Genomic DNA, 26,088 nt, shown 5'->3' with positions numbered 1-26,088 from the left:
GTAGCTTTGTGAATGTTTTTATAATAATGTTTGAATAAGAAGCACAGTGTTCCTCTTGTGATACTGATTCCCTCTGTTTTTAGGTGGATATGTCATAGCCTGCATCTGTGGTAAGTATTTTCTGAAACCTGAACGAGACCCAATGTTGATTGTCTTTTTTTTATGTGGAAATGTTATTTTATTTTTGATCCCAGTCACCTGTGACTGCAGATTTTGGAGTTTTGGTTAAGGCTGCATAATTCAAGAAAAGTTAAGATTGCTAAGCAATTACGGTTTAATTTAGTGTAAATGTGTGTTTTTTTCTGTTTGTGAGGTCAGATTTACTTGATCTCTTTGATAAACTTCAGAGCTTGTGTTTACTGAAGTGCTGAGTAAATTACTCTGCCATTGAACAGAAGTGTTTAGTCCATCTTCTGTCATTGAATTTGTTACCCAGTTTTGTATAAACTTGTAAGAAGTTTTGTTAGGGGGTTGTCATCATTCCTGATTTGTCTTTTCCTGTTTTAATGTTACTGAACTGGTGGGGTTTTGCCATCTTGGTGGTCATTGTTCTTGAGCTGATTTAAGAGTCTTGAGTAAAGCATCAAATACTTCATTTGCATATCTTATTTAATAAATAAGTTGGGCTGGGGATTTGTTTGAGGGGGTGGGGGTGCTGTAAACCTGTGGATGAAAATAATGCTATTTCTGCAAAACTTTTTGATGCTTTTGTTATGAGCTAGAGATGATCTTTATCACTCTAAAGCTTTTTTTTTATTATTATTTCTTTTTTTAATTCTTCCTGAAGTGCTTGTGGTGATCGTGGTGCTCCTGGCAGCCTTCTGGGCCTATAAGAAATTCTTTTCACAGAATGGGTGAGTAAGCTTCCTTTTTTATTACTGTTATTATTGCAAATTTCCAGATGACTGAGCAAAAGCTGTGCTGACATGTGTGAGTTTCTTGAGCTTTATCTGCCCTTTCTTGTTCAAATGCCTGATTTGTGTGTGAGCTTCTCACAGCAGCTGATGGAAGCTAAAGCCTAACAATATATTTGACTTTTGTTTTTGCATCTGTTGTTCAGCTAAGCTGCTAATTAACACTTGCACTGATTTCAGGGATGGAAAAACCTTGTTCTTAAGCTTGTGTTTGGCATATTTACACCTGCCAAGGGAAGTACTTTTGTTACCTGCTAAAAACATGTCATGTTTACCTTTTAAAACCAGGGCTAGTGTTGGTTGTGTGGGCTCGTGCTACTGGAAGGTTTTCAGGTTTTTTTTTTTCTCCTGCAGCAGCAATGTTGGTGTCCCTGTGTTAAAGACTTGCAAAATGAACTGTAAATGTTAGATTCATACATAAGTAAGTGTTCTTCTGTTTTTGATGAGACATAAAGGGTGTTTTGAACTTTTATCTTCAAACCAGCTGGGTTTATGTGTGCTTTTTCATGGAGAGGTGGCAGGAGATTTAAATGCATTACTTTTTGTGCATTACTTCTTGCTGTAATGCCTGATTTTTGTCTTCTTGAAAGAAGCCTGTTTTGCTGGAGAAACAGTTTGTAACATGCAAAACACTGAAAATTCAGAGCAAGTTAGGTGGTGCACATGGATTGTTAGGATAAGCATCTCATAAAAACTGGGTGATCTTTTAACAAAATCTCTTGGAATTTACCTGGAGCACATGAAGCCAAGACAGGGATGCTTTAAATAGAGTAAATCAGAGGAAATATTCCTGTGGTTCATAGCTGTAGTGAAGTACACACAGAGGACTTGGGAGAAAGTTGATGTGCAGTGAGGTTTTAGCCTTAGTACCTCCTACAAGGGCAGCACAGGTTCATTCCAGGGGCCAGGGTGACAGGGTGCCCGTGTGCTGCTGAGGAATTTAAGGCTTTTGAGCCATTCCTTCTCATCCATGACTTGGATATCCTGCAGTCTGGGCCAAAGAAGAGTCCATGGGAGCTCAGAGCATTAGGGCAGCACTTTGTCTTCATCCGTGGAGAGGCTTCTCAGGGTGCAGAGAGCAGGAGGGATCTAAAGCAACGTCATAAAAAATTAAAGAATGTTATATTTCTGAATATTTTGCAGCAATTTCAAAGCCTTATTGTGCTTAGTGCTTTCCTTTATCCTTCCCTCTGTGAACATCTGACTGTTAAACCTCTTCCTTGTCTGGAAACCCTGATCTAATCTCCTTTTATTAAGGCTTTTGTCTCCCTGTTTAGTTTTCCGAGTCCCTGACGTAGCTGAGCCTTTGTGAACTGTTGTGCTTCCACCCCCTACTTGCTGGTCCGTGGTCTTCAAGTGGCAGCAAATCTTTCCTTGCCCTCTCTCATATGTGTTTAATCTGCCAGTTTTATGGGACATTCAATTAGAATTGAAATTTTTCCCCTTCTGCTGTTCAGCTCGTACACAGTTGATGAGAGTTGCAAGGAAACATGTATTTTAAAAGCTAAGGCCCCAGCTGAGATGGAAGACACTGAATACATGAACTAATTGAATCTTTAAAAGGTATACACTTTCCACTTCATTTGGACTTTTGCAGTGAAGCTTAAGTATCTTTTTATTGGGGTTTACTTGGAATTTAAGAAGTGTGGAATTTGTGAACCTTGGCTTCCTATAGGAAAGAATATCATAACCTTTCATTCATTTTGGGAGAATAGGGTATCATATATAAAGAATTATCATTCAGTAGTGTAAACAGTAGCTTCCAGTGATTGCATATCACATTTCTTAGTGTTGAGTTGTCTTTGAAGAATGAGTAACACATTACATACTTTGTAGAATGTTTGCACCCATTTCAATAATGTGAAGTGGATTCCAGTGCTGTTACTTTTCTTAGCTAATAGTATAATTCCCTATGATTAAAAGACAGTTGAGGCTGGAAACCACCCTTGGACACTAAAATTCTAAAGATATTTAAAATTTGCCTCCCTTCAGAGCAAACCAGATCCCATGTCTCTCAGAATTATTGATTCACCTGCATTTTCTCTTTCTTAGGAGTAAAATATAAATAAATGAAGGTTCTAACAAGATCTTCTTTTTAATTTCTTTGGTTTCTTTCTCAGAGTTCTGTAGCCCTAAAAAGGATCAAAATATAGTTGCTTATTTGCAACTAATTTCTTCTGTTTTTTAAACTAGTGCTTAGTCCAGTGATGATGGTTGGGATTGCACTTGGGGTGGGGTCAAATGTGCTCTTTCAAAATCTGGCTCTTCAAACCTGGTTCCAACAGAACAGATTTAAGACAGAACAGCTTAGTTTGATTAATATTTGTCAATATTTTGTCATGACAACTTAAGAGAGTTGGCACTACAAATACTTTCTTAAAATATTATCTTCTTTTGTGTCCCTTTTCTCCATTGCACAAGTTCTTAGAAGGTGATGGGTGGTTGTGTCTCTTGCTCAAACTTAATGCCAAGGTCTGTTTTTTATTGACTTGTGAAGAACAGGTGATTTTTCAGTATTTTTGGTAAGTTTTGAGATGGCATATATAAAGATTAAGCTTGGAGTTACTCCCAAAATAATGTATGGATTAAAGAATATCATCTTTACCTCTGAAGAAAGATGTTTCTAATTAAGATAGGATTAGTTTTCTCAGTTAGTTGGGCTTATTTTTGGAGAGGATAAAAAGGAATCAAGAGATAGAGTTCTTCATTTGAATCTTACCTGTACTTGTGATAATAATAAGAGAAATGACTGGTCTGGTGTGTGAAAACACTGTTAATTCTGAATTTTTCTTATGTAGAACTCCTTAGAGACTTGGAATAATAGTACAGAGGTTTGGTGTGGGGTGGTTGTTTTTTTTGGTAAAGCAAACCAGGAGTTATTCAAGATCTTGAAACATATATAAGAATGTTGTTTTGAATTGTAATTCTTGTGTGTTTAAGTATTATAAATTTGCTGTTGGTAGAGCACAAAATCAAAATTCTCACAGACTGATAGTTTCTGCTTAGAAAATATGTACTAAATAACCAACTGAATTGAAAATGAGTGACAAGGGGTGCCCCTGGTGTGGTCTCCAGTTCAGTGAGGAATCCTCTGACTGTTCTGTTGTTAGTTTTTGACAATACTCAGGCATGGTCTGTTCATCACTTGAAATGATCCCTTTGGATCAAAGGCTTTTCTACTCCTTGGGTCGTTCTTAACACTTTTTAGCAGAGAATGAGGCAAAAATCTCTTCAGTCCAGCAGCTGCTTAGTAAGGAGAGGACAAATAATGACTTAGTTTCGTGACTTTTACCTGTTGATTTAATGACAGAACTAAGGCTGTGCTTTCAGTATAAAATGTAAAACCTATTTAAATGTAAAAATCTCTGATTTGACTTGTTTTTTTGTTTGTAGGAAACGCGACAGCACTCCATGTACTGCCGAATATAAGATGTGTAAAGCATGAATGACCTTTTTGGGGGGGGTGGGAGGGGATTTGCAGTGGAATCTCCCTGCCAGAAATGGAAAACAGTTGCACTTGCATTGAGTAGAGGAGTACCTTGTGCTGTGTCTTGTCCTGCTGGTTAAATGTAGGAGGAGATGGTTAATGGGGTAAAAAGTGTGTCTGCAGTTGTATAGACAGATATTCTGCTTTTCCTCCTGGCCTGCTGTCTTTCCTCATGGCTGTAGCATCCAAGAGTGTCTGTCTGCAGGAGTCAGTGCTACCTCTTTGCTTACAGAAGACTGTCCAGTATTCTCTGTTCTTTTATGGTTCTGCTCACCAAAACTGTGTCCTCCTGCTCCTCCTTTTTCTGTGGCTGAGGTGGCTTAAATGTTGTCCCTTGTATTGTTATTATTATTATTATTATTATTATTTTCCTTGAGAGATGGTGTCACTGAAGGCTGTGTCTTTTTGAAACTATCATAGGTCAGATCTCATCTGCTCTACCTCTTTGTTTGTCAGAGTTGATTTCTGTGTATCTAACTAATTAAAGTGTGCCTTTAAATCAGAGCTTTATAGCTTTTCCTTTGCTTTTAAGAAGGAAAAAAGCCATATGTATTTCTAACTCTTTGATATAATCCTGCAAAGGCCACGGTGGATTTATTATAGTAGAAAACTGGAGGTTTCTGTAGCAAAGACATTCCCTGCCTTTGAATTTGTTGGCCTGTTCTAGAAGTTACCTGAATAAGGTACTGCTGAGAAATCAGTGGTACTTGTCCTGAGCACAGTGTAAGTCCCTTAGTGGGCTCGATTTTTATTGAGCCTTGATGTCAGTTCTGGAGATACTTTGCTACTTTTCAGGATAGAAAGGATGCTGTGTGGATCCACCTTCCTTGCCTTTTTCCTTGAAATCATACATTCCACGTTTCAAATCTCTGTATACAGTGATGTTAATCAAGCTCTGTAATGAAGGATTTATCATCATGCACCTGTTCAGAACCAGAAGCCTTTCCCTGTCAGACTCACTTTTCATGTTAAAGGAAAACCAAAGCAGTTTAGTGCTGGGAGTGCAGGACTGGATGTGCTGGCCGTGCTGGTAGATGAGGTCTCTCTTGAGCTCCTTAGCACAATTTTTTAGTCCAGACTGTGACTCCAGGAGTTGGCAAACACTCCAGTGTTCGCCATGAGTTGAGACTCGTTGCTACCTCCAATTCCTTATCAAAACCAAAAGCCTAATTAGGAACAGGTTTTAGCTTCATGAATCTCACTGTCAACCTACAGGCAGCTTCTAAGAACCAATTCTCCCAGAAAAAAAAACCAAATTGCCTCACTTCACATGCCTGGGGCAGCATTGAAACTGTTCTGGCTTGTCTCTGGTGGCTTGGCACTGCTCCACTGTCATCAACTGATTGTTGGAGCAACAGAGAACTGTTTGGGGCTTTTTAGGGCTTTTTGGGACAATCCCAGCGGTTGCATTGTTAGAGCTCATAATAGTCTGTGGTTTTTACAAAGGGCTTTTGGCTCCACGGGATGACTTGCTGTTCAGGGGCTGGTTGACATCTTAGTTGGAGAATTGTTTGTAAACACTGGGTGGTGTGACTGGGGGGTTGAGTGTGGGGGTCACAAGCTCAGCTTGCTTCGTGTGGCATCTGCAACGTGCTGAAAATGCACTTAAAGCTGAGCTGGAATCACTGTAAAAATTGGCCTTATTTTGGCACTTCTTTCCGGATGTAAAGACTTAGTAATGCCTTGTAATATTGCAAATAAAAATGTTACATTATTTAGCAGTAAGTGTTTGTCTTTCATTCGTCATGTGCTGAGCAGCTCTTTTCCCGTTATTATTAAGATGATTTTTCCTGTAATGAACTTTTATTAGGTGGGAACTGTTGAGATTGAAATTTGCAGTTTGTGCACAGAGTTACTCAATGGTAGTGTAGAGAATGTGATTTAATTTGCTGAGCAGCCTTTTGGGATTTTCTTTTAGAATCGCAGAGAATTCCCCAGAACCTCTAAAACTTTACTGTGTTCACTCCTGAAAAACTTGGTAAAAGCTTGATGGAGAAGAGGCAGATTATCCTGTGGTTGTTCTGATGGAACACTTGAGTCAGGAGCAAAGCCCAGTGAGTGTTTTGGCACTTTTGTCCAGTGTGTGACAGATGCAATCCTTAGGGAATATAGATTAGGTGGTTTTAAGTGACATTTTAAGTAGAATGTGATTATTAATTGCATGAGTTTCACACTTAAAATGTACTTAATTTTCTTGGCAAAGCAATGTGTGGAGTCAGCTGCCTTGCAGAATGAAGCCTTTCAGAGGGTGAAATGGAAAAATAACTGTTATGCCATATTTTTTTTCCAATTTGTGGTTGTGATACTCAAAATGAGTTGGTGTGGACTGCAAATGATGCCAGACTGCAGAACTTTCCATTAGGAATTTTTGGGATTTCAGTGAGCACTGGTGGGATAAGCAGCTGCTTGGCAAGTTTTCCAGTGGAAGGTGTCCCTGCCCATGGCAGGGGGTGGAATGAGATGAGCTTTAAGTCCCTTCAAACCTAAACCATTCTGTGATTCCATTCTGTGATCCTGTGAGTTTGACTTAAACACTACAAATTATTTTGCCCCAGTTGTCATGAATTCTGCACCATTCTTCCTCAAACTCAGTCCCACATGGATTATTTCATTTTTGGCTCTGGAACTGATAATCAGAGTCCTGAACACACGAACTCTGTGCCGAGGGAAGAGGCTGCATGGAATAAAAATGTGGTGTTGCCATCTACTGGTAACACAGTGGGAGTCACAAAACAGGTACAGGGTTACCTGGTTGAGTGTTAAATCATGTGAAGTGTCAGTGCTTGGTGGCTTAAAATCAGTGTAAATTAAACCCTGCCCGTGGCAGGAGGTTGGAACAAGGTGATTTTTAAGGTCCTTTTCAAGTCAAACCATTCTATGAATCTAAATACTCACTTCTCAGGGTGGTGAAAATGGAGCTGGGGACTGAAATGAAGAGACTTGCAGCACTTGGATATTGTCCAGCAGGGAAACAGGTGATCTGTCTACCTCAGACAGAGCCCAGTAACATAAAGCACACAATTTTATTTAAGAGGAAAAAAAAAAATCTGCGTAAAGAACAGGTTAAGGCAAACAAATGGCACGTGGAGTAGAAGTGGTCGGAAGGTTGGGTGGCTGTGCTGTCACACCTGGGCCCTGGCTTGCTGGAGGTGGAGAATCTTAGTTAAATGTTTGAAGAGATGCTTTGCTCTCTTCTGGAAGCATCCCTCCTGACTTGAACGGGGTGCTGAGTGTCCTCCTGTTGTGCAGGATGCTCGGCCTGTGGGTGTAACTCCAGAGAACAGCGAAACCACACGTGTTTGTGAGGCCAGGTCGGGCTTTGGATGGTGTTTATTTATGGCTTGGGGGGTGGGGGAATGAAGTTTTCCTTTAGTGTTGCTTTTCCCCCTACATCATAACCGATTTCAAATGGTGCTAGACAAAAACTGAGACTCTGAACACCAAGAGAAATCGGTCAGCCTGTGTAAGAGACGTTTTCCTGGCTCAGAGAAGGATCCTCTTGGAGATGACAGCTATGGATTCTTTACAGATGGCTGTTCAGAGCTCTGATCAAAGGCTTCATCCACACAGCGATCGTCTTTTCTGGGTGTAATGACATGTTGGACAGCAAAGATAGTTCAGCTTTGTTCTGGTGGTTGGGATGAAGGGGTGGAGAAGTGAAACATCACTGGAAGTTACCAGCAACGTATTTAAAAATAATTCTGGCAGAAGGAGTGGGTTCTGTGTGTGACATGACCAGGATGCCATAGCAGGGGTTGGAACAAGGTGATCTTTAAGGTCCCTTCCAACCCAAACCAGTCTGTGATTCTGTGGTTGCTGAAGGCACTTCTGTGTTTATGTTGTTGGGGGGAATTTCTGTGTGTGCAGAGCAAGTCTCTGGGAGCTGTGGAATGAGAATTCTATGGAGGTAGAGTCCCCAAGCACAGAGTGGAAATGCATTTGCTCTAAGGTAGCGAATTAAATGTTATTGCTAGAGATTGTATAATAAATGTACTCTGCCTGTCGAGATGCAAGAAGTACCACGTTGGTTTTCATGCAATTTCCAGATCACTCTACTCTGGACAACTTGAACTCATATCCATTGTTTATTGAGTAGAAGTACATTAGAAGGAGGCTGTTCTGTTGTGGCCCTGGCTTGGGAGGGTGTACAGGGGTTGTAGAAGTGTCTAGAAGTCAGATGATGTTACAGAGTGGATGGCTGGCAAAAAAATAACCTTTGGAGAGAGGGCTGGTTTAAGGAGCAGAGGCTGTTGGTGAAGTGAGCAGCTGCTTGATCTCTTCCCACGCTGTAATTCTTGCTCCTAGAACACTGATTTCAAATGGTGCTAGATACAAAGTGGGAAAATCTAAGCCACCATGTGAAACCAGCTTCCAGAGGAAGACACATCTTGTGCATGGCTGCAGGCTGAGGGAGAAAATCCTTCATCTCCACCGTACCTAGAGAAAAATTCATTTATTTAATTTGATTAGACAGCAAGGTGGTTAACTTTGGGTTAATTTTGTTATGGACACATATTTATTTGGTATCTTGTGAATGGCTGAGGCTGGTGTAGGAGAAGTTAAAGGTGATGAAGAAACCCCCCAGCCTGGCAAGTGACTGTTGTTTCCTTTCCTAGCCAGGTGGAATGCAGTGAAATTCTTGCCAGCAATAGTAGTACAGGTTTCATTTCTTTGTAGTGATGGGGTGTGGGGGGGAAGTTTTTGTTGTTACAGAAACACTTTTTCCATGCCATTGCAGATGAAAACCAGGCTATAAACCTCATTCTGTCCACTTTCTATCACTTACTGATCTCAGCATCATCAGAGAGGACAAGGGCACATCAGATGCTTTTTGTGACAAGGAAAGGAAATGGGACTGTCCTGATGGAACTTCCTCTGTCAGATGTCTCATGTGGCCTCTGAGTTCTTTAAATAAGCAAGAGCTTGGCAGATTTTTCTGAGACAACTGTTGAATTCTGCAGGGACAGTGAAAATAAGTGGGATTGAAACTGCTTTGAGTGTGGGTCAGAACAAAAAAGGAGCGTTGGTAAATCTGACTGTAAATGGTTCAGTGAAAGTTGTGAGGAAGGAGGAGGGTCTGCAAATGAGTGGCTGATGGTTCCTGGAGCTGGAATAGGTCTGAGCAGTGGTGTCCATGTCTCAGTGCAGAGGGAATGGATGGAGTGTCCCAAAGCCTGTGAACCACACACGTGCATAACTCAGGAGCTGCCAAACCCCGGCCACCACGTGTGACCTGTGCTGGTGCAGAAGCTGATGGAAAATGGAATCGAGCATGGCAGAACTGGAGTTGAGTGTTTCACTCATGGATGCTCTGAGGTTTTGGCAACACCTTGTATTAATTTTGTAACCACATCCCAAAAATCTGCTCCTGTGCCTCCATCCTAATGCACACTCACAGGCAGCAGAGGAAAGGCTCAGAGAAAGGAGATGTCCTTCCAAGAAAGAGGGGTGGAGGAAGGGGAAAGAGCTGTACTAGATTACTGTGTCTGGATATTTGCTGTAGTTTCTAAATCCATTATCTGGGGCAGCAGGGTGAAAGACAAGTGGAAAGCAGGTTCCCTCCCCAGTGTCTGTCGTGCTGGCACAGTTATTTATGAGGCACCCTCTATTATCAGGTGAGATTTACTCCTGAAAAGCTGGACCAAGAGTTGCTGCTGCTGAAAGGTTGCAGCACAGATCACACAGTCACTGCAGCATCTTTGAGAAACAGGTTCAATGTGAGGTTTGCTTTGATTTTTATCCTGTCTCAGTAGTAAGCATTAAAAAGAAATCTTTACCAGGGTTTTCAAAAATAGTTGGAGGAAATGTCACTTAGTTTTGTGCTGCTGAAAACAGGAGCTTCTGTCAAATTATGAGACTTACAGGGACTGAACACCTATGCCCACCTTCCCCTCTCCAAAGGAGACTAACCTTTCCAGAAATACCATGCAGCAGTTAAAGACCAATAGCTCATTTATTATTTACAGTTTTGATAAAACCAGGTTTCAGTTCAGCATAATTAAGATGCTGCTGGCCTTCCTCCAGGCTACCTGAAGTTTCTCCTGTTGCCTTAACGAGCTCCCCAGAAGGTGTCAGCCCATTTTGCCAAGGTGCAGGTACACATTTTGGAAAGGGTACATCTGTGTGTGTTCTCCTTCCAAAGCTAACAGCATGTTTGGGCAGGCAGCAGGCAGAGAGGAGGAGAAAAAGAGCAGTTCAGGATGCTGTGATACACAGCACCTGACTGGGAATATGTGCATGTGCAGGGAGATGGAATCACAGGATGCTTTGCTTGGAAGGGACTTTAAAGCTCATCTCGTTCCATCCCCTGCCATGGGCAGGGACACCTTCCACTAGCTCAGGTTGCTCCAAACCCTGTCCAACCTGGCCTTGGACACTTGCAGGGATGGGGCAGCCACAGCTTCTCTGGACAACCTGTGCCAGGGCCTCCCCACCCTCCCAGGGAAGAAAATAAACCAGGACTTGTCTCAGACATTTGCTGGGTGTGTTGTACATATGGACACACGTGTGGAGACAAGCCAGTACTGTCAGTTGACTTTGTCAAAGTGGTCTGGGGTTTTCAATTAATGATAGTAGGAAAAGTACAATACTATGACTCTGGGTTTTCCCTCCTTTTCAGATGTTTTGGTAGCAGGGCTGTTCTTTCAGAGGAATATCTCAAAGCCTTTCATGGATTTCACACTGTTTTACACATCTATAGGACACAATGGCAGAAAGGGAATCCCTGCCTTCCCCGTGAAAGGGAACTTCTTTTCTAGCCTAAGACCTTTAGTCTGCAGGAACAAGGCAAGCCTGGATGTCACTGACTTGATTTTTCACAACCTACACCTTTTAGATAAAGGCGTTTCTGGTCTTTTACAGTGAGCAAAACCAATCTCTGCATGACCCCGTGTGCACCATAAATTTTTTCCTCCCCTTTTTCAAATCACGGGGTGAAACTTGTGGTTCATCAGACTCTGGTCTCCCCTGGAGAGAAATATTCCTGTTTCACATGGAGAAAGTCTGAGCTTGATGCATCATCCTCCCAGTGAAGGAATGAGTCAGCCCAAGGCCAGGTGCAGGACAGAGGGGTGTGACAGTACAAGTGGTGACCTGTAAGGGGAATTGAAATGAGTGAACTTCTAAGGTTTCAAAAAAGCTTCCTGAGCCCGGGGGAGCGTGTAACTGCATCTGTTTGTTGTGCAGGTCTGGTACTGTGTTGCTGCTGCGTGGGTCAGGTATGGACAGATGTGCCTGAACTTGCAGTCTGAGCCAGGCCTAAGTGTGTAACTCCCTGTGGGTCCCCAGCACTGAGCTGGGCTCAGGAAAGGCAGTGATGCTCCTGACTAGAAATTCCTCTGGAGACGCTGCTGCTGGTGTGGGCAGCAAAAACATGTACTTCTGTTGTGAGTTTAAAGCATAATGGAGATTATTTTTCCTTAATTAGGACCACAATAAAAGCTCTGCATTACAGTCATGAGTTGAACATAGCCTATTCCTTTAGTCCTACTATTGCAGCCTTACAACTGTAGTGTAAATAGATTTAAAAGCCAGACACTTTGGGTCTGCAAACCCCTCCAAAACCCCAAGGCAAGCTGAACACTGGACTGGGACATGCTGGGGGTAAAAGCCTGTGGAGCCTTGTGTCCCATTTAACCCTGAGCAATGGGACAGTCGGGCCTGCTTGACATTTGAGTCACTTAATTTCAATTCCTATTGAGGGGAATCTGTCAGAGCACTCACCAGCATTTGTCTGTGCTGAACTGTCAGAAAGCTGCCCACCCTTCTGATCCCTCTTTTTAAAACGGTTCATGGGTTTGGGGTGAAGATTTTTCTTTGCTTGTTGGCTTTTCTGGATAATTTCAGGCAGGTCAGGTGGTGAGGAGTGTCTGTGATGGCTGAAATTTGGATGTGATGAGGTCTGAGAGGTGCAGCTTAGCCCTGAAGGCCCACTGGTGTGAGGTTAACTCTTGCTGCTCTGACTGAGGTGATAGAGCTCATTCCCAGCATGGGTTTGGTGCCAACCAAGATTTTCCAATGCTGAGCCACGTCTGGCAGTTGGCATTGACAGACAGGAATTAGGGGGTTGGATGCAGCAAACCTCATTTGGGGGTGAGATAATTGAACACACTGACCCAGGCACTCTGGGTGGTGTGATGGACCACACCAGCCTTCATTTTATGGTTCTGCCCTGCTGATCCACACTTTCTGTGGTGCTTGGGTCTAAAAAGGAGGCTAAAAAACAGTGCAAGAGACCTTCAATTTTTAGATTACAGATCTTTTGGAGAAACTTGAAGATGGCTCATAGCAGAGCAACATCACTAAAATAATGAGGATTTATTCACAAGACCTGTTGTGTTTTTAAATCCCAGACCTTTGGTTCAGACTCTTAACTATATGTAGTATTTATTTGCTATTGCTTGTCCCAGAGCTGTTCTGAACTGGAGGGAGCAATTTTAGCATGGTGATCATTCTGGGTGTGCTTAGATATTAGTGCTGCAGTTCCTAATCTCGTGATTCCCCTCTGCTCATCTGAAATGGCTTTGACTTTTCTGGAGTCATAGTTTTGCTCCACCTTTCCTAGGGAAACCCCACAGCCTGTTTGGAGGGCACAGGAGCTGCTGAACCTCTGGATCCTGGGTAGGATTTCAGATTTCCCAAGGAACAATGAGGTAAAACCAGGCAAACTCACACAGGGGAGGAAGAGCATTGCCCTTACGTGGCTGAGGTCAGGGAAGAGCAGTAGGGAAGTACAGCCATGAAAACTCATCAAATTTAGCCCTGCACAGCTTGACTGAGCAGCACATTGCAAAACTAACTACAGTCAAAGAAATGATCCTCCTAAGGAGCTGAAACCAGAAAAGCCATTTTCTATTCCGAACTTCTGTACCTAAGCATCACCTTAGAATATAAAGTATTGATTGCAGGGCTTGAGAGCAGTCACAGGGAGATGATTGCTGTGATTTGTATAGTCAGTTCAGGAACATGGTGTTCCCCTGAGGCCACCATTCCAGCTCCTTTAGGTAATGTCAAGGGAAGTCATATTTTTCTTTTGTGTCGTTCAAGAAACAAAAGAATGTCCTATGCCCAGTGAGGAGCATAAGGAGACAAATACTGCCAGATGTTCACTGAAGTATAACCTGCCTTTAAACCAGATATTTGAAGACAAGCCTTTAGTTTAACACGATCTGCAGTAAAAGGACCTGGCAAAACATCCAGAGAAAAGCATTGACCAAACCCCTGACTGACTCCCCCGAGCTGCTGGTTTGTACCTGTTCCCAGGATTTCCAGCACTCCATCACTTAAATTTCACTGTTATGTTTGAGAATATTTAAGAAACATTTGAGCTCTACAGCCAAATCCAAACCCTGTGGCTGCTGCTGGACTTCTGTGCACCACCATGAGTGTTTGTGTGGGGAGCTGAAGAGATGTGCTCAACTCAGAAATAGCTCTATTCCTTGGAAAGCTGGAGGGCTGAATCACACTGTGTTGGCTCAGTTTTTAGCAGACAAGCCATCACATATGCCTCCCTGTAGGCGCAGAGTCGTCACTGGCATCAGGATTAGCAGCCAGGTTTTTACCTTTGGAAACCAGGGAATAATGATGCAGAAGGCTAAGGCTGATTGTAAGGAGGCTGCCCAGGGCTGGGGGCCTGGAGAGGTGGGTTGACAACACTGGGAGCAGGAAGGGTCTGGTCATGTCCCTGCTTGGCTTGCTCTGCTCCCTCTGTTCAAAAGGAGCCAGCTAACGTGCCCCTAAATTGAACTTTGGGGACTGAATAAGTTATTTTGCTCAGAGGCATTAACCACTCCACTGCTGCCTGTGAAGCTGAGACAAGTAGAGCCAGCCCTAAGCATATCCACAGCTGATGATGTCCTGAGTCCACTGAAAATACGAGTGACAAACAGTGGAGAAATAGGAACACTGGAGAAAAATGTGGAAACCTGGGAGGGGACAAGACAGCTCCTGAGCTGAGGCACCTGAACCTGAAAGCACCAGAGAGACACCACTGGCTTGGCAGACGCTGGGGAACTTAAGAGAGCCTGCAGAGTCCACCTGCTAACGAGCACAGAAATGCAAATATCCACAGACACTTTTTTTTTCTGGAACAGAATGTATCTCCTTAAACACGCGCCACTGCTGATTCCCAGCAGTCCAGAGGAAGTCTTGGGGGAAAAGGGGATGAGGGAACTAGTGCAAAGTTTTTGAAGTCTTGGAGGAAAAGCGGATGAGGGAACTAATGCAAAGTTTTTGCAGTTAGCACAAGAAGCAAATTACAGATATGGATTTTAAAATGCTTCAGAGACACGGGATTTTTTTGGAGCTACAGTTTTGGAGTCAGTAGTCCAGTACTGCAGTAATGCTAATTATCAAGCCTCCCCTTCAAGTTCAGGATTCAAGCACTGCCACAGATGCAAGAAAAGTGGATTGGGAGTTCCTGAACCAACTGGTTGCTGACCATGAGTCAGGGGAATGACCTTGCAGCAGGCAGCTCGCCGTGCCGCTCTCGGAGCCGTGCCAGTATAAACGGCGCTGGCATCTCTGAGTGCTGGTGGAACCATTTTGTGAGATTGAGATTCCAACTTGGCCTTTCCTGCTGCTGCCTTTGCACTGAAACGTTTGGGTGGGTGAGAATGGGCCAGAGTGGTCCCTTCTCATTTTTGTGACGAGGGCATCTTCACAACCTGGGCTTGGGACCGTCTGTATCTGTAGGCAGATGTATAGAGGATTTGGACAACTATCTCTTGCCTACGTACTTGTCCATTAACATCAGCATTACAGATATTTACCAAATTAAATCTTACCTTCCCCCCACAGCCACACCCATATTAAACTGTAAGAAAACCCCGTGATTAAGTTTTAAAAAACATACACGGCACCACTGAATTTTCTGGATGTGATTTGTGAGAGGAGCGAGGGTAGAATACTTGGCATTTGGTCATTTTAATTAATCTTCCCAAATAAGAAAAACATTTGCTTGTAGACTTTAAGCTTCTCACAGCATCAGGAAAGCTCCTGACACCGAGCCCAACGCTGTATTTGTATAACATGGAAATGAACAGCAGCAGCAGCAGCAGCAGAGCTGCAGGCTCCGAGTCTACTCTGCGAGCTACAAAATGGCCAGGGGTGCTGTTGTGTTCATCCGAATTCCTTCGCCATTTGGGGCTGTGAAATAGGTGGATCCAATACCTCTGACCCTTCAGGTATGGTTTGAACCTGTAACAGCAATACTAAATTAATGTTTCTAACCAATATTCAAGCTTGTGCCCTCATCAGCCCGACTCCCTAAAGCACAGGCAGGAACCAACAGCAAAATTCGTCTGCGTCACAGATGTAACATGACCATCGGCAAAACAAGTGCAGGGGGGAGATCGTGGCTGTCTCGTCACTCACAGAGCCTTCCTCCACTAGAAAAGAATAGGATGGTGATGCTTTTAAGTTCATACCGTGAGCATTTGCAATCCTGAGCTTCCTCGCCCGAATTTTGCGGCCCTTGGAACGGTCAGAACGCCCGAGAAAATCGCGTGTGTTTTGTCGGCGAGGGCCGGCGCGTTAACGAACGCTGCGTCAGTGCTGCACCAGGGCCGAGGCACGGAGCAAACCCCACTGCCCAGAGCAAGGAAACCCAGGCTCGGAAAAACGAACCAGCTTACACAATGGCACACGCGCAAGTGTCAGAGGGAGGAAGGAATCACAGCTTTCCCGAGTCCTTTTGAGGCAATATGCAGAAAATGATTATGGAACAGTTAAGCCACGTACAGCTCGCAGTGACAGTGCCACCCCTGTGCACACAGTCGCTGCTGTCCTACAGAAATATGCCATGTCCCCTTCTTAGCCTTGTTTCTTGCCAGTCCCACAGATTTACCTGCTGACAGTAACCTCAATTCCTGAGTAATGAGATTTACAGCTGAAGTTTAACATTGAAATAACTCCTCGTTTATCTGTGTCTCCTTACCCTCCCTGTGTTCACTCTCAGTTAAACTAATTGTGGCAAAAAGATGGTGGCAAAGGGAATTAAATCAGATACATCCCTGCACTGAACACTGAACCAGCTGCCAGTGGCACCTCCTTTAAAGCACTGAGAAATGTCATGAAGCAGCACTAGCTTTACAAATTACGGGGTCCTCCACCCCACAACTGTGACGGGAAAACCACAAAGAGTTGTCCATGCAGCCAACACTCAGGAAAAGAGACTCAACCCACCCGTCTTCTATGCAACCAAGCAATCGGGGCTTAGTCCAGCTCCCGGCTGTACAGAATTCCCTCCACAGCTGCCTCGGACTGTTCCTGCATGTGTGTGTATTTATGCCTGTCTGTCTCGCTGCAGGGACCACCGTCGTCGCTGCTATTCCTGTTGTTCCCCTGCTCTGCGGATCTGGCGCTGCAGGAGGCAAGGATGCTCCAAGGGAGCCAGCTACAGCCAGCGAAGGCTCAGTGAGTCAGGAGGGGTTGTGACGACTGCAGCAAGAGTCTGAAATTCCCTATGGAATCTGGCAGAAGAGGAGGGGAAGGAAGAAAGGTGCTGATGGGAAAGAGGGAAGAAAAGTGGGGAGTGGCACGTACTGCCTGCCCTGTTCTTCCCTCCCCGTTCCTGCCACCGCAGTGCCGTTGGAAATGGCGTCCTCCCCTCCGCGGAACTGCGCAAACGGACGGAATCCACGAGAAAACCGCAGCGCCTGCGGCCTGCGCCACCAAACCCCCAAAACTCAGTCGGGGCGAGGGCATGGTGCAAGTAGAGCCCTTCTCTCTTTCCCTCAGAGCACCGTGCAGGGGACAGGCTACAGCTGAAGTGATGGAGACGGCGGGCGCGCTGTGTCTGAGCCGGTTCTGAGCCCAGCGGTTGTTGCTAAACAACCAGCCCTGACGCTTGAGATGTCAACGAGTGAGTAATATAGATTAAACGCTTATGCTATCACATCCTTAAACTTGTTTAAGCCTCGGGATGATGAAAAACTGTGGAATAATGTTCCCTGCCATATGAGAAAGCAAAGTTACCACTCCACTGCATAATCGGGAGACTTCCTCGGCCAGAAGGACCAAGCTCAAGGCTGGTTGTGTCCTCAGCACTTCCAGGCAGAGCTGCCATCTTCATTGCTGGTCACTTTAAGAAGAGAGGTGAAAAAATAGTGTTGTAAATGGTTAAGAGGAAAAATGTTCTCCCCTTTATCTCCTCGTCCTCTCTCTGGAGCTGCTCTCTGCCCTCAGTCTCCCGTTCATCCTTACCCAGTCCTTCCCAGTCCTTGGGTCCTTGATTTCTAACGCTGTCATTTCCTTTGCAAACCTTTACAGACCCATCACTGAGGGCAGTCCTCGGCTCTCCCTGATGTTACCGAGCCTGTGGCAAACTCACCCTTGTGCAAACGAAAGCCGAGTTTGGGCAAGAGTCATTTTCGCTTCTTTAACTGTTCCCACGACATAATTTCCAGGTGCAATTCCTGCCCCAAGCCATTACAGTCCTGCTAACACTCAACCGCCGTATAAGGGAGAAGAAGGCAAGGAGAAAAGCCCTGAAGCCCAGCGCTTTCCCCTCCGCCGTGGGTTGCAGCTCTGACACGTCATCGTCGCGACCGGACGGCGGAACGACACCTCAGGGAGCACCCCTGGATGTGAGGGCTGGCACCCACCGCCCCGAGGAGTTACCGGCTCCTGTCTGCCTGTGCCCGAGGGACATCTGGAATCCCAGGATATGAGGTGGGCAGTGAGCGGGCAGTGAGCAGCGGGCAGGGAGTGGTGGGCAGGGAGAAGGGAGTGAGCGGCAGGCAGGGAGCAGGCAGGGAGCAGGGAGCAGGCAGGGAGCAGAGAGCAGGCAGTGGTGGGCAGGGAGTGCGTAGTGGGCAGAGAGCAGCAGACAGGCAGCAGGCAGTGGTAGGCAGAGGGCAGTGAGTAGGGGATAAGCAGGGAGCAGCAGGCAGGGCGCAGGAAGTGGTGAGCAGGGAGCAGGCAGTGTGGACAGTGAGCAGGGAGCAGGCAGTGGGCAGGGAGCAGGCAGAGCAGGCAGTGGTGGGCAGGGAGCGGGCAGTGGTGGGCAGGGAGCAGGCAGTGGTGGGCAGGGAGCAGGCAGAGTGGGCAGCGAGCAGGGGACAGGCAGTGGGCAGGGAGCAGGCAGGGCACGGGCAGCTGCCGGTACTTTGAAGCAAGTGAAATCAGCGTCGGGGTTTGACACCCAGCCCTCGGCCAATCCGGGAGGGCTTTTCACCTGCCATCACCTCCTCCGCCAATGGCGCGGCGGCTCCGGGCCCAGAGCCCTCCCCGGCCAATGGGGAGCCGGCTCCGGCACTTAGTTAATGATGCAGCAGTACAGGGAAGACTATCACATGTGAGCTGGCCGCCTGCCAGCATGGAGACACCGAGAGAGCAAGGTAAACAACTTTCCAACGCCAAAATGATGACATTTAATCCCTAAATGCTCGCTTCCCGTCTCGACTCATCTTTAACCCCTTTCAGCTGGTGTGGAAGCGTCTGGAAGGCACCGTCTACCTGTCCCCCCCAGTGCTTTTAAAAACTGGACGACATGCCCTGCAATGATCACTGCGTCACCGTTTGCCACTTTCCGAACTACGCAGTGACAAACCTCCGAGCTCGGAATCGCAGGGCGCCTGTTAACCCCTCCACCAAACCCTCGCCAGCATGCCAGCCCTCAGGGAGACGGGGGAGAATAAAAAGCCCAAACAAACCAGGCAAACAGCAGTCTTTGCAAAGTTGTCATCTCTCCCCCACGACTACTACCCTCCTCTGCAGCACAGCAATGCCGGCAGGAGTGACATTAGTGCAACCTGTGCCATCGTTCCATTGAGAAAACAGCTCTGACGCAGAACAGAGCAACCATACCCAGCCAAAATAATAACACAGCCACTTCGGGACCCGAACTTAGGGACGCCGGGGGAGAGGGACGCCCTGCAAACAGATAAAATCTGTGGCTGCAGCTCCAGCCCCATCCTGATCAAAGGGTACGTACGTGAGAGAGGCGAACCGGACCGAAGAGCTGTGCCCGTGCACCATCTGCGCAGTCCTCAGCCCTCCGCTCGCTGTGGAGCGCCGCAGAATAGAAGGTTCCAGAAATTTCCTTTCCGTTAACCCTTTCGGTGTCTGCCCACTCTCCCTCCCCGCGGGATTAAGCGCGCCGGGTCTCCAGCATCGTCAATGGGCGAAGCCTCCTACGCCAACCGAGCCCGAGTACGACGTCTAAATGGCAGGGGATGGTGGCAGGAGCCCAGCCCGAGGTGTTGGTGATACTTCTCTTTCTGGAGCCCTCTCTGCCTCTCTTGCTGCCTCTCTCCCCTCTTGCTGCAGCAGGGCTGTTGCTGGTAGACCTATCGACGGAGCTTGCTCTCTCACTCTCTCGCTGAGCTCTGTGACGCAGCTCTAAATTCTCCAGCCTGCTCCCTGTGTTATAAGAGCGGAACTGCAGCTTTCCAGGGAGCCCGTGCCAGCGGTGCCAGGGCCAGGCAGACCGGAGGGAGCGTCGCTCCTGGACTCTGCACCTTTTTTTGGCAATTATTCTGTTGCTCACCTCTGTTTCTGTGCTGCCTCCACGGCTCTCAGCCTCGCATCTCCTTCTCTGCTTCTGAGTCATACTTACCAGGTTAACTCTTTTAGGATTGGTAGTCAGCAATACAAATCTCGAGCGAGAGCAGCTGAAACCACAGCCAACTTTGTGGTGGTTTCTGCTTTAAAAAACCAAAGCAAATCTTCTTGGCTCTAAAAAACAAAAACACACACACACACACGCACGCACACACACGTTCCAGTAGAGAGTTAGTGCTTTTTGATTAACTGTTTCGGTGACAGGAACCATTGCTTGACTTCCTAAAATAAAATATTTTAGGCCTACGTCCTGCAAACCCTCAGCAGGCAGATACCCCGAAGCACAAGGCAGCTTAAAAGGAACTGCTGCTGTGAGTAAACACAGGTCTTCTGGGCAGGAGGCTACTGCTGGCCCCACAAGACCCTGCTCTGCAGGCCACAAGACATTGATCTGAATGTGGTTCAGCTGCTGGGCAGATGCGTGGTGTGAGATAAGGTACTGGAAGTGCCATAACGCTATAGAATCTTCTTAATCTGAGCGGTATTAATAAGTGTTATCACACACACAGATTCAAAACGCTCAGCGTAGGCAGGGGAACTAATAACTGCGTTCCTGGAGTCACCAGAATCCAATAATCCCCGACAAAGACAGTCCACAGGCAGCTCTGTATTTCAGCACAGCAGGCGTCGCCAGGCAAGAAACATCTTGCAGCTGAGCACTCTCTCCTTGCCTCTGCCCCCCAGATCCCTCACATTAACTCCGGTGCCTCCGGTCGGGCTCAGCGCCAGGCGGGGGGGGCAGAGCTCTCCCGGTTTGTAGCCTCAAAACTGGAAGAGTGTGGAGGAGGATCCACGGTAGGTACAGCTCCCGGGAATCAAAGGAGCTAATGGAGAGGCAGCACCGTGTGAGGGAGTTCATGTGTCGGCCTGTGCACACAAAAGAGCCAGGCAGCAAGTCCATTGGAAAACACAGAATCCAGGGAGAGATCCCTGTTCCACACCTACATCTGCCATTTTAATTCCGACTTCAGAGCTGACTGCGAGCGTTGGGTTTTTCACTACAACCAAAGCTGAAATAACCACTATTTTTTCCCTTTGCAGCGTCTGAAGAGCCTGAGCTATTTTGGGATTTGTCTGTACTACACTGAAAATGACACCTGTTACGCACAGACACAAATGAGAAGAATTACAAGCTCCTGGTTTCTCAGATATGATTCTGCAGAAAATGGAACGGGATCCTGCGAGCCAGGGACCTGGGAGAGCAGCACAGGCTCCGCTGTGGGGTGAAGGGGATGACCCTGGTGAACCGAACAGCCAGACACCAGTACAAAAAATATAAAAAAGTCTGTTGGAGCTGATGCAAGGGGAAATCAAGCCTCCATGTGACCAGAAGAAGTAGTGCATGATCAACTAAATGCCACAATACATGGTTTCTTATGCAATCGAGCCCATGGGAGTTCAAGCCTTGCACATACACTTTGTGGCCAAAGCTGCGAGGATTAACTCCTTCGGTTAACGACGGCGAGAGCGCCCGGCTCCTGAAATGAGTCACCCTCACTGAAGTAGGCCAGTGTTTGCTGCCATGGGAAGCTGCCTGTGCTGGTTTCAGTTACCCCTGAGTTATCTCAGAAGCTCCAACGTGCAGGGTCAGGGCGGATTTTCCACGTTCCCCGTTTTCCCCCCGGGTTTGCACCGCTCCAGCTCGGTGCAGGCAGACGGGGACCACCTCGCTGGAGCCACGAGCCCCACGGAGCTCTGGATGAGCAAGGTGAAGCACTTGGAGCCTCAGGAATGGGACAGTTGACTGGTGCTTTTAGCTCACAGCAGTTTTGTCAGTGGTGTGGTATATTAAGAAGGTAAAATGAAGGTTTGGTTTATTTCAAATTATCTCTTTTCGGTTGCTTTTTGGTATGCATTTTATGGTTTGCTTTCATTTAAAAATCACCAACCCTGGAATGTTTCTAGGTTTACCTGACTGTTAAGTACCTTCTGCTGGCACTCAGGCTCCCAAGAAGACTCAAGGCCACACTGCCCTGTGCACAACTAAGTGTGTAACTAAGAAGACTTGGCACAGTGGGAAACTTCAGCACTTGGATGTGAGTAATGAGGCCTAAAATAATTAAAGTCATGTTCTGATGCTGTTGGTGAGAATTTGGCATTTTCTGTAAAGAAATAGAGGCCATGATTCCACAGTAGAAATTTAGGCTGCTCTTCTAAGTGGAGCCCATGTACGTATTTTATACTGGTTTTGGGGTTCTTTTTGCCCTTTTTTTTTTTTTTTCCCCCTCCGAAGTCTAAAAGCAGGAAACAGAGCTTTGGTTTTGTAAGAACTGCCTATGAGGGTACAAAGTCCTGGGCTAGAAAGCAAGCTTGGTAAATGGAAGTTGGAAGCAGAGATCAGTATTTCCATGTGAATGGCAGTGTAAGAATCCATTCCAAAACGAGGGCTCACAGCTGATCACAGCTGGGCCATGGGTTAAAAAAATTTAAAAACTTTTTATAGTGTAGACACTGGAACAAGATTTCACAACTTATAAGTGGAGCAGTTCAGGCTGGATGTTGGGGGGGAAAATTTTATCTTGAGGAGAGTGGGAAGGATGGAACCCCCAGACATCAAAAGTCTGCTGTCATTGACAGTTTTCCTCAGCACCATGAAAGGATCAGGGAGCAATTCCTCAGTGAGCACAGGAAGTGTGGGCTTGCACTGCTTCTGCGCCAAACTGGACCTAGAGGTTCATCCTCAGTTCTCCGGCGTGTCCCGTGCGATTCTCCGCCGTCACGCTGCGATGACCTTAATAGCAATAACATATGGAGGCTGACATTCCAGACATCTCCCCCTCGTGCACATCACTGCTGCTCTTGTGGGTGATAAAATAACCTCGGCCATCCACTGAGGAAGGCCCTCGGTCTTTTTTAACAATGAAGGAAACCCTCGTGGTCCTGCCCGCACTTCCAGCTTCCTGCTGGCGAAGCCTTGGCTCGGCTTTTGGTTTAAATGCCATCGGCCACACCTTCCTCCACTGCAGGAAACACATTGTTAAAATCAGGGCATGTTCCTGTTTAACTAAAAGGCTGAGATAAATAATCCAAAGGCCCTGATTATGCCAAACAAATTCCTGCCCGAGACGCAGCAAGTCTGGGCAGCTGTAAATCTGTAACCCCCCGACCTCGGCACCCACGGAAGGGATGTCTTGGCACACCCCCGGGGGAGCGGCTGGGGATAAAGGGAGGGAGCAAAGAACCAGGCAGAGGTGGGCAGGGGAATGCAAAAGTTCCTTCCCTTTACCAACCCCGAGTCCTAAAAGTTGCTTTAAAATGCAAAGTCGTCCGTTTCTCAAGTGTTGATGTGGGGGAGCTCTTTTCCAAGACCTTTGATTTGTCCTTACAAACAAAGTAAGTTTTGGCCTTACAAACAACTCACCACCTCAGTGAAATGACCGTTTCCAACAAAAATCTGTCTCGGCACAGAATTCCCAGCCAGCTCCATTCAGGGAATATCTTCAGAAACAGGAACATGTAGCCCACCTGCCAGGACTATTTCCCCTAAACCTCACCAATTGGAGGGTGGGCAATTTTTAAATTTTTCTTTTGACTGTTGTCATAAAAAATCATCCTTAAAAAAACCCTTAAATTAACTCTTTGCTGTAGCAAAACAATTGTCTGCATTGACCACAAATAAAGGAATTTTAGTTGTTGCTTAGGGAAACAGGCAAGTTTTTCGTGTTTTCTTATTAGAATCAATAAAATTTTGCATATGGGAAGGCTGAGTAAAATAAAGGTTAAATAATTTGACCCACATTGTATGTGGAATCAGAGTCAAAGCTGATAGGGAGGTTTGGGCGTTCCTTGCTCCCAGATTTTATTCAAGTTGTGCCTCTTAATTATAGTCCTTATTGTCCAGAAGGCCCCCAGTTAATTAGTGAGACATAACCATCATGTGAGACAGAAGCTGCTGGAGCAGCCTGGCTTTGGGAGGAGATGGATAAGGAATTATTTCGAGGAGACACTTCCTTTCAGTTTTCAAAGCAAAGCAGAAATAAAAGTTTGAAGCCTTCCTTCTGTTTTCACGTGTGCATAGAGAACAACAGACAGTTCATGGTCTTTTAGTGCCACCCTGACAGCCACCGGGACATGCAGATTTCCAGGAAACTGGAGGCTCGGAATTCCAAAATAGGAATATTTGCTAACGCAGCAACCAGAGTCCATGAAGGGATATTTTACAATGTTTTTCCTACTGTGACTACAGGAGAAAAGTTACAGAGTCACAACAAACGTTTAGTTTTTTTCTGAAAGGTTTATTGTTTTCCAGACAAATTCAGTTAGTGAATTCCAGAGGTGTGGCCAGTGAGTCCTTTTCTCTGCCAGCCCAGTGCATACACATAAAATCACAGAATCCCAGAATGGTTTGGGGTGGAAGGGACCTTAAAGATCATCTCATCCCACCCCCTGCCATGGGCAGGGACACCTCCCACTGTCCCAGGTTGCTCCAAGCCCCGTCCAACCTGGCCTTGGACACTTCCAGGGGTGGGGCAGCCACAGCTTCTCTGGGCAGCCTGTTCCACTTGGAACACGCTGTTGCTCTCACTGGGGTCCCAACCAACGGGAGGAAGAGCTGCAGGCAGATAAATATCAATAAACCCCTTCTCAAACAGTTTTAAAGCTGATTCCGTGCGTCTGCTGGGGTGTGCAGGGCTGACATGGCACAGGGAGCGGGGTGGGGGGTTCAGAGTCCTGTCTGGGAGGTGGTTCAAGGGAATTGGATGGAACAGCTGGTGCTGAGATCAAAAGCCTGCGAAGCCAGAGGTGTGGGTTTGTTTCCCAAGAGCTGTCGTGGATGTGTTGGCATTGGGGAGTCATATTTGCATAAAGCGTTTGCATTCTCACTGCAAAGCCAGCCCACGCAGTAAAGCAGGCTCTGAAATGGGAGCCTGCAGGTGAAAACCTGGCCCTCCCTTTGAAAACCTGGAATCCTGGAATTTACCCTGTGAAGTCTAAGAAACTTCCAGCTGGAAAAGCCGGGATCCTTTTCAAAGAGATGGCACTGCATTAACGCAGGAGCTGCTTCAAAGCAGAGCTGTGTCGGAGCCAGGTTCAAGTTGTTTGGGATCCTGAGCCCGCAGCTCTGCTCTGGTCGTTGTCGTTCAGCATTCCTGGTTGGAACAGCAACGCTCCCCGGACCCCCGGCCGCTCTTCCCAGCGCTGGGAGAGGTCCCAAGAGCAGCTCAGGCTCCCCGGAGCCGCAGGTTTTTACTCAGTTCCAAACCTTAAGGAGCCAAGAGCGCTGAGACAAAAGGAATTATTTCAGCTATTAGCTGCTAAGAATAGAGCCGGCGGGGGTGCTGAGGTGCCTGACAGCGCAGCCGGAGGAGCAGGGATTGCAGTGGGAGCACGGAAATAGCCCTTCTCCACGCTCAGCACCCGGGAGCTTCATGAGTCACTCAAGCGCCCGGGCGGGGGGACAGGTGGGGTGCGGAGGAACCAACACCCTGCCCGTGCCTGGAGCGGGACGTGCCCCCGGGCTGCGATTTTGGGGGGAAGCTCTTTTTCCCTAAGGGGAAGCATCTTCCCAACCCCCAGGCCATGGAGCACCCATGGGAGAGCACGGCTGGGGCGAGGAAAACTCGACCACTGCCCTGTTCTGTGCTTCAAGGTCCCACTCCCCTTCCCGGGGGATGCGGGGCCGTGTCTCCCCAGGGCCACTCCTGCCACTCTCGCACCGGGCAGGAATATTTGCAAAAGCCAAACATTCCCGGGGGGGCGGAGGAGTCGATTGATGTCGATCCAACTGTGTTCCAGGGTGTTTCCCTAAGTGCTAATCACGAAGTTCCCTTCGCAAATACATCGCAAAAAGGTTAAAAGACCCGCGCAGCAGATATTTAAAATGCGGGGTCAGTGACTGACGAGGTGCTCAGGGATGTCTTTAACATCTTGTCCCGATGCCATTTAGCACAAATCCTGTTGGTATCACTGCGTGTTTTTATCCAATATAGCTTGGAAGAGGCAATTTTCCTTCTGTGCTGTTTGTGCAGCCCAGGGTACAACACATTCCTGATCTATGACGAGGTTTCCAAACTCCATAGTAAAATGAATAATAATGATAGTAAACGTTGTATAACTTTTTTTTTTTTTTTTAATACAGCAATCTTTGTATTACTTCAGTGCTGGATTTTCCAGTTATTACAC

The 26,088-nt window shown here is 46.5% G+C and overlaps 1 protein-coding gene and 1 long non-coding RNA gene across 13 annotated transcripts in view; one reads left to right on the top strand and one right to left on the bottom strand.

Moving 5' to 3' along the window:
• Positions 1–24,358, top strand: part of LOC108500447 (membrane cofactor protein-like) — a 30,763-nt gene extending 6,405 nt beyond the window's left edge. For 2 of the 12 annotated variants that reach the window (XM_017821380.1, XM_017821377.1), the window contains 3 exons: positions 84–110; positions 788–854; positions 4,308–6,122. In XM_017821380.1, the coding sequence (XP_017676869.1) occupies positions 84–110; positions 788–854; positions 4,308–4,359 (146 nt within the window). In that variant the 3' untranslated portion in view covers positions 4,360–6,122. The other 10 variants (XR_001875853.1, XM_017821370.1, XM_017821369.1 and 7 more) reach the window with 10 other exon arrangements.
• On the bottom strand, positions 14,817–19,451 carry LOC108500449. The gene is made up of 3 exons (XR_001875854.1): positions 19,337–19,451; positions 16,585–17,482; positions 14,817–15,788 (listed from the first exon to the last, which is right to left on the bottom strand). It is a non-coding gene; the product is annotated as an uncharacterized LOC108500449 (long non-coding RNA).
• Positions 24,359–26,088: the final 1,730 nt, after the last annotated feature.

The sequence above is a fragment of the Lepidothrix coronata genome, unplaced genomic scaffold (assembly GCF_001604755.1).
Source record: "Lepidothrix coronata isolate B3197 unplaced genomic scaffold, Lepidothrix_coronata-1.0 Scaffold90, whole genome shotgun sequence".
In the NCBI taxonomy this organism is placed as follows: domain Eukaryota; kingdom Metazoa; phylum Chordata; class Aves; order Passeriformes; family Pipridae; genus Lepidothrix; species Lepidothrix coronata.
This window is presented reverse-complemented; position numbering and strand designations above follow the sequence as displayed.